The sequence below is a fragment of the Bactrocera dorsalis genome, chromosome 2 (assembly GCF_023373825.1).
Source record: "Bactrocera dorsalis isolate Fly_Bdor chromosome 2, ASM2337382v1, whole genome shotgun sequence".
Lineage (NCBI taxonomy): Eukaryota > Metazoa > Arthropoda > Insecta > Diptera > Tephritidae > Bactrocera > Bactrocera dorsalis.
The window spans coordinates 3,790,099-3,805,013 of NC_064304.1; the positions used below are offsets into that span (position 1 = coordinate 3,790,099).

A 14,915-nucleotide genomic window follows, 5' to 3' on the forward strand; every position below is an offset into this window, starting at 1 on the left:
GTCTGGCGGCATGCAACTTATCTGCCCTGTTAGCCGACACAGATATGAAAAGCGCTGTACGGTATTTATAGGCAGCTAATTTTTTTACTCAAGCCTCAATCATGGCAAAGAAATACTAAAACTCTGCTCTTCAGGATACACAATAAGGCAGTGTTGCTGTTAACAATGAACTCGCTTCAGGATAAGGGCCTAGTGCAAGGTTGTGGTATACCGTAGTGCTAAGATTATTGTTGTCTATTTAATGTGAAATTCGATACAAGAGCAAATATGTATGTCTGAACAAAAGGTGAATTCCAAAGCAAGTGGACGTGATTTTATTCAAACAGAAAGCATAAGACCGGCCAATTAGTTTTGGCTTAAAATCCTTCCTTCACAGAAATTTTGGCATTTTAGAACTTTTGGTTCTAATATTTTAGTTGGCGTGAACACCAATATGGAGAGAAGTTGAGGCAATCAGCTAGCAAGCGTGAAATTAGTATTAGATGTATTTCAATTGCCGACTTCCGAACTTTACCCAATAATCTTGCCCCAAGGAATAACAGGCCTTATATGCAACTTTCACCAAAGTAAAATCATTTTCAGAAACTCTAACATTTTCACTCTTTTTGGCATGCCCCATGTGGATGTAAATATGTAAGCTTTATGGTATATGCGGTCACTTTACCGGCTGAATATATTGCTGAAAGTCTCCTTCCACGCCACGAGTTTTTTGTTGCCACCCCAACGCAACATGTCAATGGGTAAAGCCATAAAAGCACACCCGACTGAGCACTATAATGAATGGCAGCATGCAACAGGCTGTCAGCTTGTGCCTTGCCGCCTGTTTGTGACTATAAAATGGCTCGGCAAAGTGTCGAAGCTTTTCAATTGTTCGTCCACAGCCGGAGCGGTGACACCTGTTGAGTGCCGAGCATAGAAGGATAAACGCGCGCGCTTCCTCACCACATTCATACCGCCGATTTGTAACAATAAACGGGAGTGAATTGCTTTTGTTGCGAGTGATTGTGATTTTGTTCGTGAAACAATTACCCGTTATTGAATTTTTCAACCAGCATATGGCAGCAATCAGAAAATCTATAAAAACCAATTAACATGCGCGCCACCAATTAATGTGTTTGTGAATACAAAAGTAAATACATATGTATGTGTGTGTATTGAAGTTGGCATATTATTAAATTTCTGAAAATTAAGCTCTTTCCAACTGAGTGCGTTGCAAAACTAAAATGGTTGAAGAACGATCTGCCGAAGCGGACGATGATCACACAAATGTTGCTCGCACAGCATCGGCGCTGAACACGTCGGGAGCTGAGAGACGCTCATCGGCTCCGAAATTCGGAAATACAAATCGGTGTATAATTGCCGTTATCGTCTATCTGGCGTTACTACTGGATAATGTGCTGTTAACTGTGATTGGTAGGCCATCAATTTGGTTGTGCTCATCCATTTCTTTTTTTGTTGGAAAAACTTATATTATAATATCTTTTATATATTATTTCTGTAATCAAAATAGTGCGTATTCAATTTTATAAAAGGTGATCCATTTCGAAGTTTAATAATTAATTTAAAGGAAAAACAGAAACTTTAAATTTAATGGAGAATGTTTATTATCATTCGAAAGAAAATACTTTGGCATTTATTTTTCGAAGATTATCTTTTTCAAATGTTGCCCGCGACTGCGTCTCAGATGGTCCATTCGTTGAGTTCAATATTCGATGATTCGTGAGAGCAATTCCAAGCTGTTGTCTCTTAGGAAGGTCGACAGGCTTCAGTTCTTCTACAAGCTGTATTTTGTACGCCTTCAATTTAACATCTCGTCAAATATGCCAAGTCTTTCCATACGCAGTCCGAGTTGCTGCGAACGGTCTTCGTGTACATTCTCAGCTAAGTCTGCTATATTTTCATCGCAGCGTGCGAGACGTGGTGTATTCGGTCGCATATTATCCAATGATGAATGCTAGGCCTCAAGATGGGTGATGGTGTTGCGAATAGTATGCTCAGTAGGCCGATTATGTTGACCATAAGTCGAGCGAAGCGTGCGAAACACATTCTTTACAGAACGTGAATTTTCATAATAAAGTTGAACGATTTCTAAACGTTGTTCGGGTGTAAGTCTTTCCATGAAGAATGCCAAGCCATATTGAGCAAAAAGAACGTGAGAACTTGACGCCACTCATGCGGTATCTATTAAAAAAAGGCTATTGAAAAAAGTACCTCTACTTGGATCACCCGTTAGTTGTTTAGGTATAGGAAATTACGGGAAATATATTAAATTGTATAACTTTAATTCAATAGATTTCTAAACTTTAATGAAAACCAAAATCTTTATGAACAATCTACTGAAAAACATGTAATCGCTCATATACTCTTCAATTGCGGTGTAATTTTCACAAAATGGCCACAGCTTGAGTATAGAAATTCAAAAATGTTCCTTTAACGAAGGTTTGATTTGTTACGTTCCTATCCATATTGCTTTTAAAGAAAATATCATAGAGACAATTTTAATAACGATATTTGAACTAATGACAATCTACAGTTCGTGTAAAATAGATTGGAATCTCATTGTTTTTTCAATTAGATTTTTGATAAGTTTTATAAAGTTCGGTTTTCAAAACAACAGCGAATTCCTTTCTAAAATTCATGCATTTAAAATCGGGTTTTACACTTACGAACATTTTTTATCTTTCTACAAAATGCACTCATATCCCCACACAATCCACACGCAGTGCCCATATTGCCCGATTATCTGGCGACTATAAATAACCGGGCACATAACACTCCACTGGAGAAGTTCAACGGCTACAACTACACAAACGATGCTGCCAGCGTTGGCATCGTCAGCCCTTTCATGGCACCACCCAGTTTGGCTCATCGCTACATCGATGGCGCACAACAACCCGTACAAACAGTTATGACGAAGCATCCGATACCCGGCAAATCGATGGTGATTACGCTTCCACATGGCGATGATAAAGCGCCGTTTGTTTCTGCGGAACACAAGCTATTGCGCTACATGAACGCGGGTGCGGGGGTTGGAACAACAGCTGGGACACTGACAAAAAGCTCAACCAGCGGAAATACCACAGGAGCCGCTGATAAACCCATAGGAAAACATTTCGATGAAACAAATTTTAATGAGGATACGGCTCATAGTGGCGCCAATCACGCCCTGGGTACCACTGCAGCAACCACGGTCACCGACAGCAACCCTGACGGCAAGGACACGAAGACACACTCTGATGCAAATGAAAGTTTGACAAGCGAAAATAGCGCCATTGGCATATTGTTGTCCATGAAGGCGCTGGTACAGTTAATATTCAATCCGATCGTCGGCAATCTAACTGCCAAATTTGGTTACCGTTTGCCGATTGTGGCCGGCACATTTCTGCTGCTCCTCTCTTCATTGGGTATGTGTGATTTATGTTATTATAATTTGGGCTGTAAAAATAAGGATTTTGTATTAACTCTTCGCGCATAGTGTTCTCGGTGGGTGAGACTTACATAGAACTGTTGATAGCTCGCGCAATTCAAGGAGTTGGTTCGGCTTGCATTGGTGTGTGCGGCATGAGTCTCGTGGCACAAGTAAATAACAGCACACATGTTAGAATTTATATATGTACCCACATTTTCCTATCTTTCATGCTTTAGCACTATCCAGAGGAAGACCGTCGTTCAAAAGTGATGGGCATAATTTTGGGTAGCATTGCTTTGGGTGTGTTGCTGGGATATCCTTTCGGCAGCATACTTTATTATTTGATCGGAAAGTCAGCACCTTTTATAATACTGTCTACAGTGATATTTCTGAATTTGGGTAAGTGAAAAATATATAATTTCAAATATAGTAGTTTTAGGTATAAATCGTCGGCCATGTCGAAATCTAAAGGCGTAAAACCCCTGTTTTTGAAAATGATCAGAAATAGACCGCACTCAAGTATTATTTTTAATGATTAGTTTGTTGATGACTGCGATTGTGAGATTTTAATGGTGAAAACATAAATAATGTTAATGTCCATATGAACTTTAAGAATAAGTGTACGATCGATCCAATGGCACTTTAGTATCAAATTTGGTCGAAGTAAATAGCAAGAAACCCGTTTCAAAGGTAATCGGGGTTCCGGAACAGACTCTCATTTTGCTGGTTTATTTGTTGAAATTATGTTTGATTCAAAAAATGTTAATTGATGAATCAAACTGTCTAAGTATAACCTTTTTTTTTGTAAATACTTATCATATAAGGAATGCAGCTCCTAACTATGGATCTCTCCATTCAACCCGAGGTAATACAATTTTTTTTATAAACGAATGTCACTATTTAGCATTTCATTTTTTACAATGTACACCTGTTCTTCACATCTCAGGTTACAATTGACAATGAAGAACAGCGGCCAAAATGGCGTCCTTTGCTCGAAAGTAAAATGATACTCGCAATTGTTGTGGCAATTTGGTTTTCCACCTCAACAATGGCTATATTGGAGCCCTGCTTGCCCATTTGGTTAATACAACAACTTCACGCCACCAAATGGCAGTTAGGTACGGTGTTCATACCGGATTCCGTAGGATATTTTATTGGCACGAATTTCTTTGGCACATTCGCCTATAAATATGGACAAGTAAAAATTTCATGCATTGCCCTGTTGTTGGTGGGCATTTCATCCATCTTGGTAAGTAATTCCTAAAAAACGGCGAAGTACAATACTAAAATATATGAAGTTGTGTATTCGCAGATCCCCAGCGCAACAACAGTCAGTCAACTACTGTTGCCACACTTTGGGTTAGGACTGAGTATTGGTGTAATTGACGCTGCCTTGGTGCCGTTATTGGCCACTTTTGTTGATGCCACTTTAGCGCAGGAAGAGCAAGGCGACACTGGTGGCGGCAATTCCATGTCGAGCTATGGTACAGTCTATGCCATCCAACAGACATCTGTCAGCTTAGCTTACTGCCTTGGTAAGTATATACTTTTCGGAATGCAATGTACAATATGTTCTTTATACCAGTACTTCCTCCTTCCTCTAGCTCCTTTACTTGGCGGTGAGCTGGCACAAACTTTTGGTTTCTCCTGGCTAATGCGCATCGTTGGTTTCTTCAATATATGTTACGGCCCAGTTTTGGTGTTTCTTCATCAAAATTATAATCCGAAAGTAAGTTAAAACCGGTAAATTTTGTTGTATATAGTTGAGCAATAACAGCAGGTGGTCCAAATACAAGCTTCTTTGGATATTTAAAAATAAAATAAAGGAGAATATATCAGTCCATTCTATCACTGGAACTGTCAGCCGAAGATCTCGCGATTGTATGGGTGTAAAATTAGTTTTTTTGACCAAATGCAGTTCGGGGCTATGTGATGAGTTCTTGAGTTTCAGTACAAGGTCTCTATTTATAAGTATATTTTCGCGGTCTAACTTTTATAAGTAAGTACAAGAAGCTTGCGTTCGCATCACCTTATGTATTACTTAACAATATTTATATACAAGTATATGCATATGAAGAGTGTACATTTCTTAACTTTCTTTTACCAGACTATGCGTGAAAAGCATAACGAGCTATTGCTTAGGAACAGCGGACGGGACTCTCAATACAAACAGCTTTACAATTCGATCGACATTGAGTAAAAATGCAGCGAAGGATCACTTGCATTAGAAATCTTTTAATGTTTTATATCATTTATTTCGAACATATTGTAAATAACATTAGGTGTAAATCATTTAAATGTCGATTAAAAGTTAAAATACAAGTTGGATCCGATCTGGCCGCATTCCTAATGTATATCCACCTGCGAAATTATTTCGTTTATGTCGAGTTTGCCAACGTCGGCGGTTTAAAAAGTGTCATAAAATGTAGAAAAAAAGATTCAAATAAGTTTTCGACACTTTTGAAAAACATACATAAAAAATCTTATCTTTTCTAAATTCAAAATTCCAAATTTTTCAACTGATTTCCTTTTTAACATTGCAAAAACAGTAACATGAGTAAAAGGCCTTTAGGTGAGTATTTCAATTGCAAGTTCATCCCCTTCAATATATGCTGGTTAACGGTTTTTCTTCTCCATAGGTCCCGGACCCGGCGCTTACATGCTGCCGCCGAATGTTGGCTATGAGAATCATGATGCTCGTAAGCAACGTATGCCACAGTACTCGTTTGGCACACGCTCATACAAGCACGAAAAACTGATTGGCCCAGGACCGGGAGCCTATAAGGTTGATACCTTGACGCGTTATGGCATAAGTCGTGGAAATCAATTTACGATACAGGGCAGAACATATGTGAAAGGTGTGTTTTCTATCTGTTTTTTTTTAGCAAGTGCCTTCAATTATTTACGTACGTTAATATTGTGCTTGCAGAGAAACGATTTGGTCCAGGACCTGGTGCACATGATGTACATCTAAAGCCGTTCTTTAAGGGCACTGATGCGCCAGCATATTCTATGTCTTGGCGCACTGCCTATAACTTCAAGAGCTCTACACCTGGTCCCAATGCATATGGTGTGGATGTGTCACCAATTAAACCGGGATTTCCAGCATACAGCATGTAAGATACACATATTTGTAAATCTATAAACATACCTTGTAATTACATACATTGTCTTATAACAAATACAGGGGCATGCGGTGTGGTATATCGGGTAAACAACATTCACCTGGACCAGCTGCTTATGGTGCTGGAAATCTTTCGGTTAAACTACCACGTAGTCCTGAGTATTCAATTGCCGGACGAAATCCTTACTATTATAAGCAAATTGGCCCTGGTCCAAACTATTACGATCTAATGTACTACCGTCCCGGCAAATCTGGACAGGCTTACTCGTTCGGTATACGACACAACGAGTTTGCGCCACCAATGATTGTTAAGTGTGATAATATGTGATTGCAATATTAGGAAGAAATCAAAATTCTTATATTTTGGTACTTACTTTGAAGATAAAAGTTTCGAAAGTTCTACTAGATTATACAATTGATTATATAGAAATAATAAAAAAAAACCGAAATAAGTTCTTGAACTTTTCATTGTTGTCACTTGCTTTAGTAACTAAACAAGTCTTTGAATGATTTTTATAGGCTTAAAACAACGATTTAAAATACTATAACTGCGAAGGCATAGGAAGGATTCCAATTGGAATCCTTTAACAACCGGAAATACTGGTATTAACCTATGCAAGCCTTGGGATGTTAAGATTATTTCGTCACAATATTAAAATTAATAACGTATAAATAAAACCGTAATTATTGTAGTTAAAAACCTACATTAAAGAGTGAAAAATAGCCGCCAAAATAATTTAAATTTAATTGCTCGAAGCACTTTGCTCCGCTATACAACACTGAATTTGTTGTGAACAGCTGACTGTCAATTTGCCACCAAAATGAACAAAAACAAACCCAAATGTATACCACTAACAATATACATATGTCATGCTATAAACTCTTACCAAGGCAATTTACATATTCAAAACATACATTTACTAATAAGGATAATCTGGTAAAACTTATTACATTTTAAAGCAAAAAACATAAAACTTTACCTTTAACTAGTTATTTTCCTCTTAATAACATAATTATTACTGTTCATAGAAATAGTTATAATTCATGGTGAAGAAGTTATATCCTTTGGGTCACCCTTTGCTGCTAATTGCATTCGCTTTCAATTTTCATTCGTTTGTGAAGGCAGAAAAATTAATTCCGTTAATTTTGGCACAAAAAATCGAACAAAACAACAAAAAAAATTAGCAAATAGGGAAAAAATAGTATAATTATAAAATCTTTTTAGCGAAAAAACGGTAAACACATTATTAAGACGCGCCCATGTGCATATTTGCCAGAAAACGAAAATTAACACAAAAGAGAGTAAGGTGGGTGTAGAGTGAGTTGTAATTAAGGATTAAGGCACGTAAAACCGAAGTTGTTATATGATGGCAACGAATGCAGATAGTGACCACAATGAGCAGGAGTTGAAAATCCATGATCAAGAGCTACAATCCAATTATTCGGAAAAATTTCTTCATGATAAAGGGGCTGCAACTACTAATAAATCAGCAGATGTAAACTCCAAAAATTTTTTGGTAAATTCCATTGGATGCACAAATGTTCAAGAGGACGAATCTGTTGAATCCAAATTTTTGCCTGTAAAACTTGGAACACCAATTACACGAGAGCAAATGTCAACCGACAAACCAACTGACAGCGATCCTGAAGGAGAAAAGACTCCTGCATTGAATCTTGGCGACTCGCCTGCGGACAATCAATACTTCTTTGAAGATGAAGTTTTCCGCGTTGATAAGAAAGGACGTGTCAAGTTTGGGCTTGTAATTGAGACGTCTGAAACATATTCTGGCGATGAAGAGGACGATTTCGATGATGTGCTTCTGAAAGGTGAAGTACGAGTAGCATGGTATCCTGATGGTAAAGAGGAAGTGCAGCCTGAAGGGGCGGTAAGTGGAATAAATTTATCGAATACGGCCAAATAAAACGAAATACATACTCATTTTTTAAATAAAAAGTATGAAAGGAAGTTAAAAACTCAACATCATTGATTAGGGATATACTCACACATATTACTTTACTTACATTACAAAATGATGAGGTTATGGGCATATAAATAAATTTTGACATGAATTACAGTTATATTGTATGTATAGCTGTTATAAATATTTTATATTTATGAATTGATTATTCATTAAAAACTTTCAAATATGTTTTCATTTTCTTCCAAAAAGATTGCATTAGCTGATCGTACTTTAATGCCGGGTGATGTCGTGCGACGTTTAGTGCCGGGAAAGGACACCCAACGCGGTTACTGTCGTGACATTAGTATGCATGCCGATGTTAAAGTGCTGGGTACAAAGTATGTTATTAAAAACGTTATGACAGAAAGACTGCTTCCGATAAATAATTGGCAGCGCGATAGCGCCGTTTGCTTGGATTCATGGGTGGGCAGCACCAAGGATGTGGAAGAAAAAGCTGTATTAAGGTTGCTCGCAAAACGAATATTTAACTATAAATACTTACACTTTTTTATTTTGCAGATCAACTGCTGGCGCACGCATAGAAATCTCTTCACATAATTTCTATGGTTTCACCGACTATAATTCCCGCAATACACACGGCATATTTAATCCTCATGTATTTTATCCCGGCAACACTGTAGTCGGTCGACTGCCAGCTTTAGAAGATGTCAAACTGCTAACTCCTAACATTCCGATACATAAAAACAAAAAGGGCAAACCTTTCAAAGCAAAAGTGAGTACAACTAAAGAAATAAAATTTTGATTTAGAATAAAAGTTTTAAAAATATTTTTAATACTCAATTTCCATAGTATACTATTGAATCAGTTGAGACCGATTCGGTTTGGGTTCACTGGCAATGTAAGGCTCTCTCTGAAGAAAATGCTATTGACACTAGCGTGTTAGAGCAACCAAATCCTTGTGTGAGCGGAGAAGACTTGATGCGCCTAAAGCGCCTGAATCTCTTCGAATCATGTATGGTGCAAATAAGCGATCGCAACTACTTAAGATTCTCCAACCTTGATAACTATATAAAAAAGTCACAATGGGAGAAAGAGCAAGGTTTGTCATATTGTCTTATATAGAACTTATTTTATTTCTATTAATTTCAGCTAGTAAATTTAAAGTAGCGCTAGCGCAAATACAAAAAACCGAAAATCAGTGTGGTGGACTGGTCAGTTCCTCCGGTCAAAATAATGCCGGCAGCAATAGTTCACATCATACAGAGAAACCCAAAAAGAAGTCAAGTTTAATAGATGCTGATACAAAAAGCGCGAAGCCAAAAAAATCTACATTAAAAACAGATAAGTTAGGCAGTTCAAATAGCAGAGACAAAGCAGGAACCGATACGTCTGTTGAACATAATGCATCCAATTTTCCATCAAGGAAAGCCTCAAAGACCAGTGGGGAACCAGAATGGGTAACAGACGATGAGGACGAGGATGACGATGAAGATGATTATTTCAACGAAGACTTATGCGAGGATCGCGTCAGTACTACAACTTGCTCAAGTCCTTCTCCTCTTCATAGCCCGAAACATAGCAAAAGACAACTATTGAAAAAGAAAAGTAAAGTACCTGCCAAACGTTCCTCTTTGATGATTCCAGAATTTCAACCGAAAGATGGCGACGAATTAGTTACCGAAGCTCTTTTAGTATACAGTACTGCCACAGTGGTGTGGCAAGATGGTACCGTGGAGGCCGGCATATCTTCTACACAATTGTACCCCATACATCATTTAGATAATCATGTATGCTGGCACAATGTAGTACTTTAGATAAATTCTAATGATTTATTGTTAGGAGTTTTTCCCTGGGGATTTCGTTGTATGCGGCAAGGAAGATGGTGATATGACTTATCGTGACTACGGCGTTATACAAATGGTGGATCATCAGGGGCGGACAGCACGAGTCAAATGGTATACCACATATACATCTGCTGATGAACCGAGGTAAGGATTTATATGCATGTCTGGAATAACTCAATACCAATATAAGAATATTTACAGACCGAAATACAATGGCGAGACAGAAGTTAGCGTATATGATTTAAAAGATCACCCTGATTTTCAATATCGTCCTGGAACTATGGTTATACGCGTTGCAAACTTTGTGGGTGAGGATGCCTCATGCACCGCAGGTCAAATCATAGATAACTTTATTGACGGACGAGCGAAAGTGTGGTGGGTTGACGGACATATAAGTATGTGCTGGCCCCAAGATTTATTTGAAGTTGGTCAATACGACCACGCTGATTGGGGACACGAATCGGATGACTCATGGGAGACTGAGTCTGAAAATAGCGAACTAGGAGGAAGCACGCCAATGATAGCGCTGGAGGAATCCCACATAATAACAAACATTGAGCGAACACGCATTGCAATTGCACGCCTTGAGGAAATTTTCAATATGAGTCCGAATTTGCAAAATATCGAAGTAAGTGCAATATATACCTTTTTTGTGCTGGTCAGTGACAGTTTCATTTTGTGCGCTTATTTAGGTTATGCGTAATTTGTTAAATGTTTACAAAGGGTGTCGCTACTTGGATCGCTTATTGAATACCAGCTTCTTCCACGAAGACAATTTCCAGGTAATAATTCCCTATTAACGAATCATAAAACTAATGAAATATTTAAATAAAATCATTTTCACTGTAAGGGTCTGATTGAGCGTGTACGCAAAGGCGGTACGCAATCAATTGCGGAGCGCGCACAAGACCGAAAAAATCGTCTGTTTAGTTATGTGCAAGCTACCTCATCAAATGTAAAGCATCCAGCTGTTGCGCCTCTGAATAGTGCAGAAAAGACGCCGCCAAGACCACAATCCGATACTAAATCCGCCGGCGGTGCAAACGAAATTGCTACCACCACTAATGCATCTAAGGAATATGCGCCAAAGATACTCTTCAACATCTCCCCAACACCGTTTAAATCCCCATCGTCCGGGGCCGGTGGTGGAGCATCTAGTAGTATTACTTCTCCGGTAGTACTACCTGTGCTGAGGTTAAAATCGAACACATCTATTTCTACTGTGACACAGGCACCGTCCACACAAACTTTGTCCGAAAAAGTTGTGGTAAAGAAAGCCACTACTAGTACTACTGAAGCACAGCCAAGTGTTCATAACAGCGGAAATGCAGATATTAAGACCGCTGCAGGTGGTGCCAATATAACGGCGCATCATAAGAATATACTGGCACAGAATAATCAATTGCTTAACTCCGCCATGCTCAACATTGAAAGAGCTTTTGAAAAAACTTGTCAATTAAAATCAGCAATGGCCTCATCTCAGGTAAGCTGTACATAAGTATTGAATATTTATAAACATATAATTCGTATACATACATACATGTGCTCACAGGATGACTCTGGCAACTGTTCGCGCAATGAAAACTGCGATGGCAGTTCTACCAGCTATTCGGAGCTCACCAACGGTTCGGTGAGAGTTAATGATGATCAAAACTCGATGTCCTGCAGCAGCATTGAATTTAATGAAGACGCTGCGCCCGAAATGGATTGTGTGCGCCTTTGTGCTCTACTAAAGGAACAATTGGTTAAATGCATACAACAGATTCGGGAAAAATACTACAAAGGCGAGAATATAAACTTAAGTGAAGTATTCAGTTTTGAAGGAATTGAGGAGGCACACATTGAGGACCCGTTAGATGTAGATGAAGAAAAGTCAACGGAAGGCCAGGATACTGAAACGTCCACAATAGATGATAAGCAACAGATGAACCTCGCCAAATCCGACACGGTTGATATGAGCACACCTGCGGATGCCAATGCATGTATATCGACAAAATCCATGGATTCTGTGCTAAGTTCACCGAATGAGACAATTTCCACACCGATCGCGAACTCTGAATATTTTCAAGTTTTACCTCAAGCACCGCCCGCTCACAAGTTCCAATTGACTATTTTTCATCCCAATAATACTCAACAATATTATAGAGCTGTGCAACGTGAGCATCGCATGCTGAAAACTTCACTGCCGCCCGGTGTATGGGTTAAGTAAGCTTAGAATTCTTCAAATAATTATATATAATTGTGTATAATATTTGTCTTAACTGCGCAGAGTTTTTGAAGATCGCATGGATTTACTAAGTGTCATGATTGAGGGCCCGAAGAAAACACCGTATGAAGATGGCTTATTTTTCTTCGATATACAACTTGGTCGTGAATATCCGAAGAGTCCGCCGTTGTGCCACTACATCAGCTATTGCTCCGATCGCTTAAATCCGAACCTTTACGAAGACGGCAAAGTTTGTGTCTCCTTGTTAGGCACGTGGGCTGGGCGCGACTCTGAGATTTGGGGCACAAACAGCACTCTCCTGCAAGTGATCGTGTCCATACAGGGTCTCATCTTGGTGCCCGAACCTTACTTCAACGAGGCTGGTTACGAAAAACAAAAAGGTTTGTGTAATCACTTAAATAAGCCACACTTGTAAATTAGTTAATGATCTGTTACATAGGCACCCAGCAAGGTAGCGAAAACTCTCGTATGTACAATGAAATGGTTATTATAAAAATGGTGCAGTCATCCACGAAACTTCTGCAACAACCACCAGAACTCTTTCGAGAAGAAATATGCGAACATTGGCATCAACGCGGCCTTTCAATGTACGAACGCATTAAAGGTTGGATGGAATTATCCAAGGCCACGATAAATAACAAAAACGAAGAGGCTACAGCGAAAACTGCAACGGAGGAAATGCACCAGCCAAAGCAAACGAATACGAATGCCGGTAGGCAATACGTTTATTTAATTTCAGACTTTTAGATAAATAAACAATAAACCTCGCATTTCAGTCAACGATGAAGAACCCAAAATTATGTTCGCGCCACCCGATTTTCCACTTGTACCTGCAAGCCGTGGCTTTTGTTTAACATTAGCTGGCCTCTTAGAAACCTTCAATTCCAAATTATTAGCGTTAAAAACGGAACGTAAACTATCAGTGGGGAAAAGTGACGCAACAGCGACTGAGCGCCATGTTGAATAGAACGCGATATCGGCGCCGTTCATGAGGACCGTGTGTCTATTGCGGGCTTAACGGCTTTAGATTTTCAATACTACAATTGAAAATTGTAAAAAACGAATAATTTATTTTGTATTATTATTATTTTTTTTCTTTCAATAAGTTTGCCTATTTTATGGTGCTTGCTGTCCGTTTACTAAACTTTAGTGTAAAAATCATAGTTGCATTGCTGTTTAAATGCGCTTAAACGTTGTCATATTTATATACAAACACATAGTATATCTCTAGTTTTTGTATCAATGCAAAGTATTAAATGATAAATTTAAGTCACACACTGAAACTCACAAATATGCATGTTAATTTGTAATTATAAAAATTTGTTTTTCTAAATTGTAACAAGTAAACACACTTTAGCACTAAGCGAATACAAAATTATTGTCATGAGTTTGTTAAATTCTTGGAATCTCAAAAAAGCTCTTCCATGAGCTCCGCATTTGTAATGGAAAATAAATTACCAGTAATTCTAAAAAACTATTGTATATAATTAAGCATATGCATGGTGCGTAAATTATTGCACAATTTTTTCTGCAGCAGTGATCGAAAAGCCTTTAAATATTTGTTACGATTCAAAATTATTTATTATCATTCATACATAACTGCATTCATAAAGGAAGAAGATTACGCATGAATTACTGCACCGTTTCTAGTAGTATTTGTTCATTATTGTATTTATAAAATATGGTATACCGTTATTGTTGAATATTTGAAATTGTGATCTTTATTATTTATAATTTATGCGAAATTAGTTTACAACCACCTGATATTTTAATAATAGTTGTTTTGCCAAAGTAACGGTTTGCGATTGAATGACACTCACATATGATACTACCGTTATATGTCAAATGGCAACGCAACTTTTTAGTTATCCACCGTCTCTACCATTATCATTTATTCGAAGATTGTGTTTAATTTAAAAGTAACGGTAACTAAAGTTAATTGTAAAAATTTGCCAACCCAAACATGGCATTAAAGAAATATATGTATGTATTGTATGCTAGTATTTATGAGCACCATAGATAAACATGTATTTATGCAGAAAACCGAAGTTTGAAAACCCGAATACGGATGCAACAAAAAGTTGTGGGCTTAATTTGCAGTCCTTAAGAAAGTGTTAAACATGAAATTAAAAACGAAAAATAAAAATCGAGCGAAAGCGAAGTGAAGCTAAGAAATGAAAAATATACCAAAGAATGTTGCCTTCTAAAAAATTCGTAAATGAAATTTAATCACAACTAAATATGCCACTGCAAGAATGCTTTCCGCTTTCCTTATTCAAGTAATTGAAAGTGAGCGGAAATGGTGGAACAATGTAATAATTAACAATTAAACGAAGCAATTAAAAATAAATAAACAATTTATAAATTAAAAAGCCGTACAGTCCATAAA

At 37.9% G+C, this 14,915-nt stretch overlaps 3 protein-coding genes across 3 annotated transcripts; all 3 read left to right on the forward strand.

The window, feature by feature from the left end:
- The first annotated feature begins 856 nt into the window (after positions 1 to 856).
- LOC105226745 (synaptic vesicular amine transporter) lies at positions 857 to 5,737 on the forward strand. Its single transcript, XM_011205760.4, has 9 exons — positions 857 to 1,413; positions 2,724 to 3,404; positions 3,476 to 3,579; positions 3,646 to 3,808; positions 4,234 to 4,274; positions 4,356 to 4,658; positions 4,722 to 4,944; positions 5,014 to 5,138; positions 5,517 to 5,737. The coding sequence occupies exons 1-9, from the start codon at positions 1,224 to 1,226 to the stop codon at positions 5,607 to 5,609; spliced, it is 1,923 nt and encodes a 640-aa protein (XP_011204062.2). The 5' UTR covers positions 857 to 1,223; the 3' UTR covers positions 5,610 to 5,737.
- A 79-nt stretch (positions 5,738 to 5,816) lies between these two features.
- Positions 5,817 to 7,003, forward strand: LOC105226744 (outer dense fiber protein 3-B). Its single transcript, XM_011205759.4, has 4 exons — positions 5,817 to 5,981; positions 6,049 to 6,267; positions 6,339 to 6,525; positions 6,597 to 7,003. The coding sequence occupies exons 1-4, from the start codon at positions 5,963 to 5,965 to the stop codon at positions 6,859 to 6,861; spliced, it is 690 nt and encodes a 229-aa protein (XP_011204061.1). The 5' UTR covers positions 5,817 to 5,962; the 3' UTR covers positions 6,862 to 7,003.
- Positions 7,004 to 7,438: 435 nt separating this feature from the next.
- On the forward strand, positions 7,439 to 14,907 carry LOC105226743 ((E3-independent) E2 ubiquitin-conjugating enzyme UBE2O). Its single transcript, XM_011205758.3, has 13 exons — positions 7,439 to 8,419; positions 8,705 to 8,958; positions 9,014 to 9,227; positions 9,305 to 9,554; positions 9,605 to 10,242; positions 10,295 to 10,443; positions 10,501 to 10,927; positions 10,992 to 11,081; positions 11,150 to 11,782; positions 11,852 to 12,504; positions 12,569 to 12,906; positions 12,966 to 13,238; positions 13,303 to 14,907. Exons 1-13 carry the CDS (start codon positions 7,898 to 7,900, stop codon positions 13,491 to 13,493), a joined length of 4,632 nt encoding a protein of 1,543 aa, XP_011204060.2. The 5' UTR covers positions 7,439 to 7,897; the 3' UTR covers positions 13,494 to 14,907.
- The last annotated feature ends 8 nt before the right edge of the window (positions 14,908 to 14,915 follow it).

Bases quoted from the DNA above. Each gene is read 5' to 3' on its own strand.
- LOC105226745 (XM_011205760.4), top strand. From the start codon at position 1,224: ATGGTTGAAGAACGATCTGCCGAAGCGGACGATGATCACACAAATGTT. The intron at 3,580-3,645 runs GTAAATAACAGC...TTCATGCTTTAG, and splicing joins GCATGAGTCTCGTGGCACAA to CACTATCCAGAGGAAGACCG. The intron at 5,139-5,516 runs GTAAGTTAAAAC...TTCTTTTACCAG, and splicing joins ATCAAAATTATAATCCGAAA to ACTATGCGTGAAAAGCATAA.
- LOC105226744 (XM_011205759.4), top strand. The intron at 6,268-6,338 runs GTGTGTTTTCTA...TTGTGCTTGCAG, and splicing joins GGGCAGAACATATGTGAAAG to AGAAACGATTTGGTCCAGGA. The intron at 6,526-6,596 runs GTAAGATACACA...TAACAAATACAG, and splicing joins GGATTTCCAGCATACAGCAT to GGGCATGCGGTGTGGTATAT.
- LOC105226743 (XM_011205758.3), top strand. From the start codon at position 7,898: ATGATGGCAACGAATGCAGATAGTGACCACAATGAGCAGGAGTTGAAA. The intron at 9,228-9,304 runs GTGAGTACAACT...CAATTTCCATAG, and splicing joins GCAAACCTTTCAAAGCAAAA to TATACTATTGAATCAGTTGA. The intron at 10,243-10,294 runs GTATGCTGGCAC...ATTTATTGTTAG, and splicing joins TACATCATTTAGATAATCAT to GAGTTTTTCCCTGGGGATTT.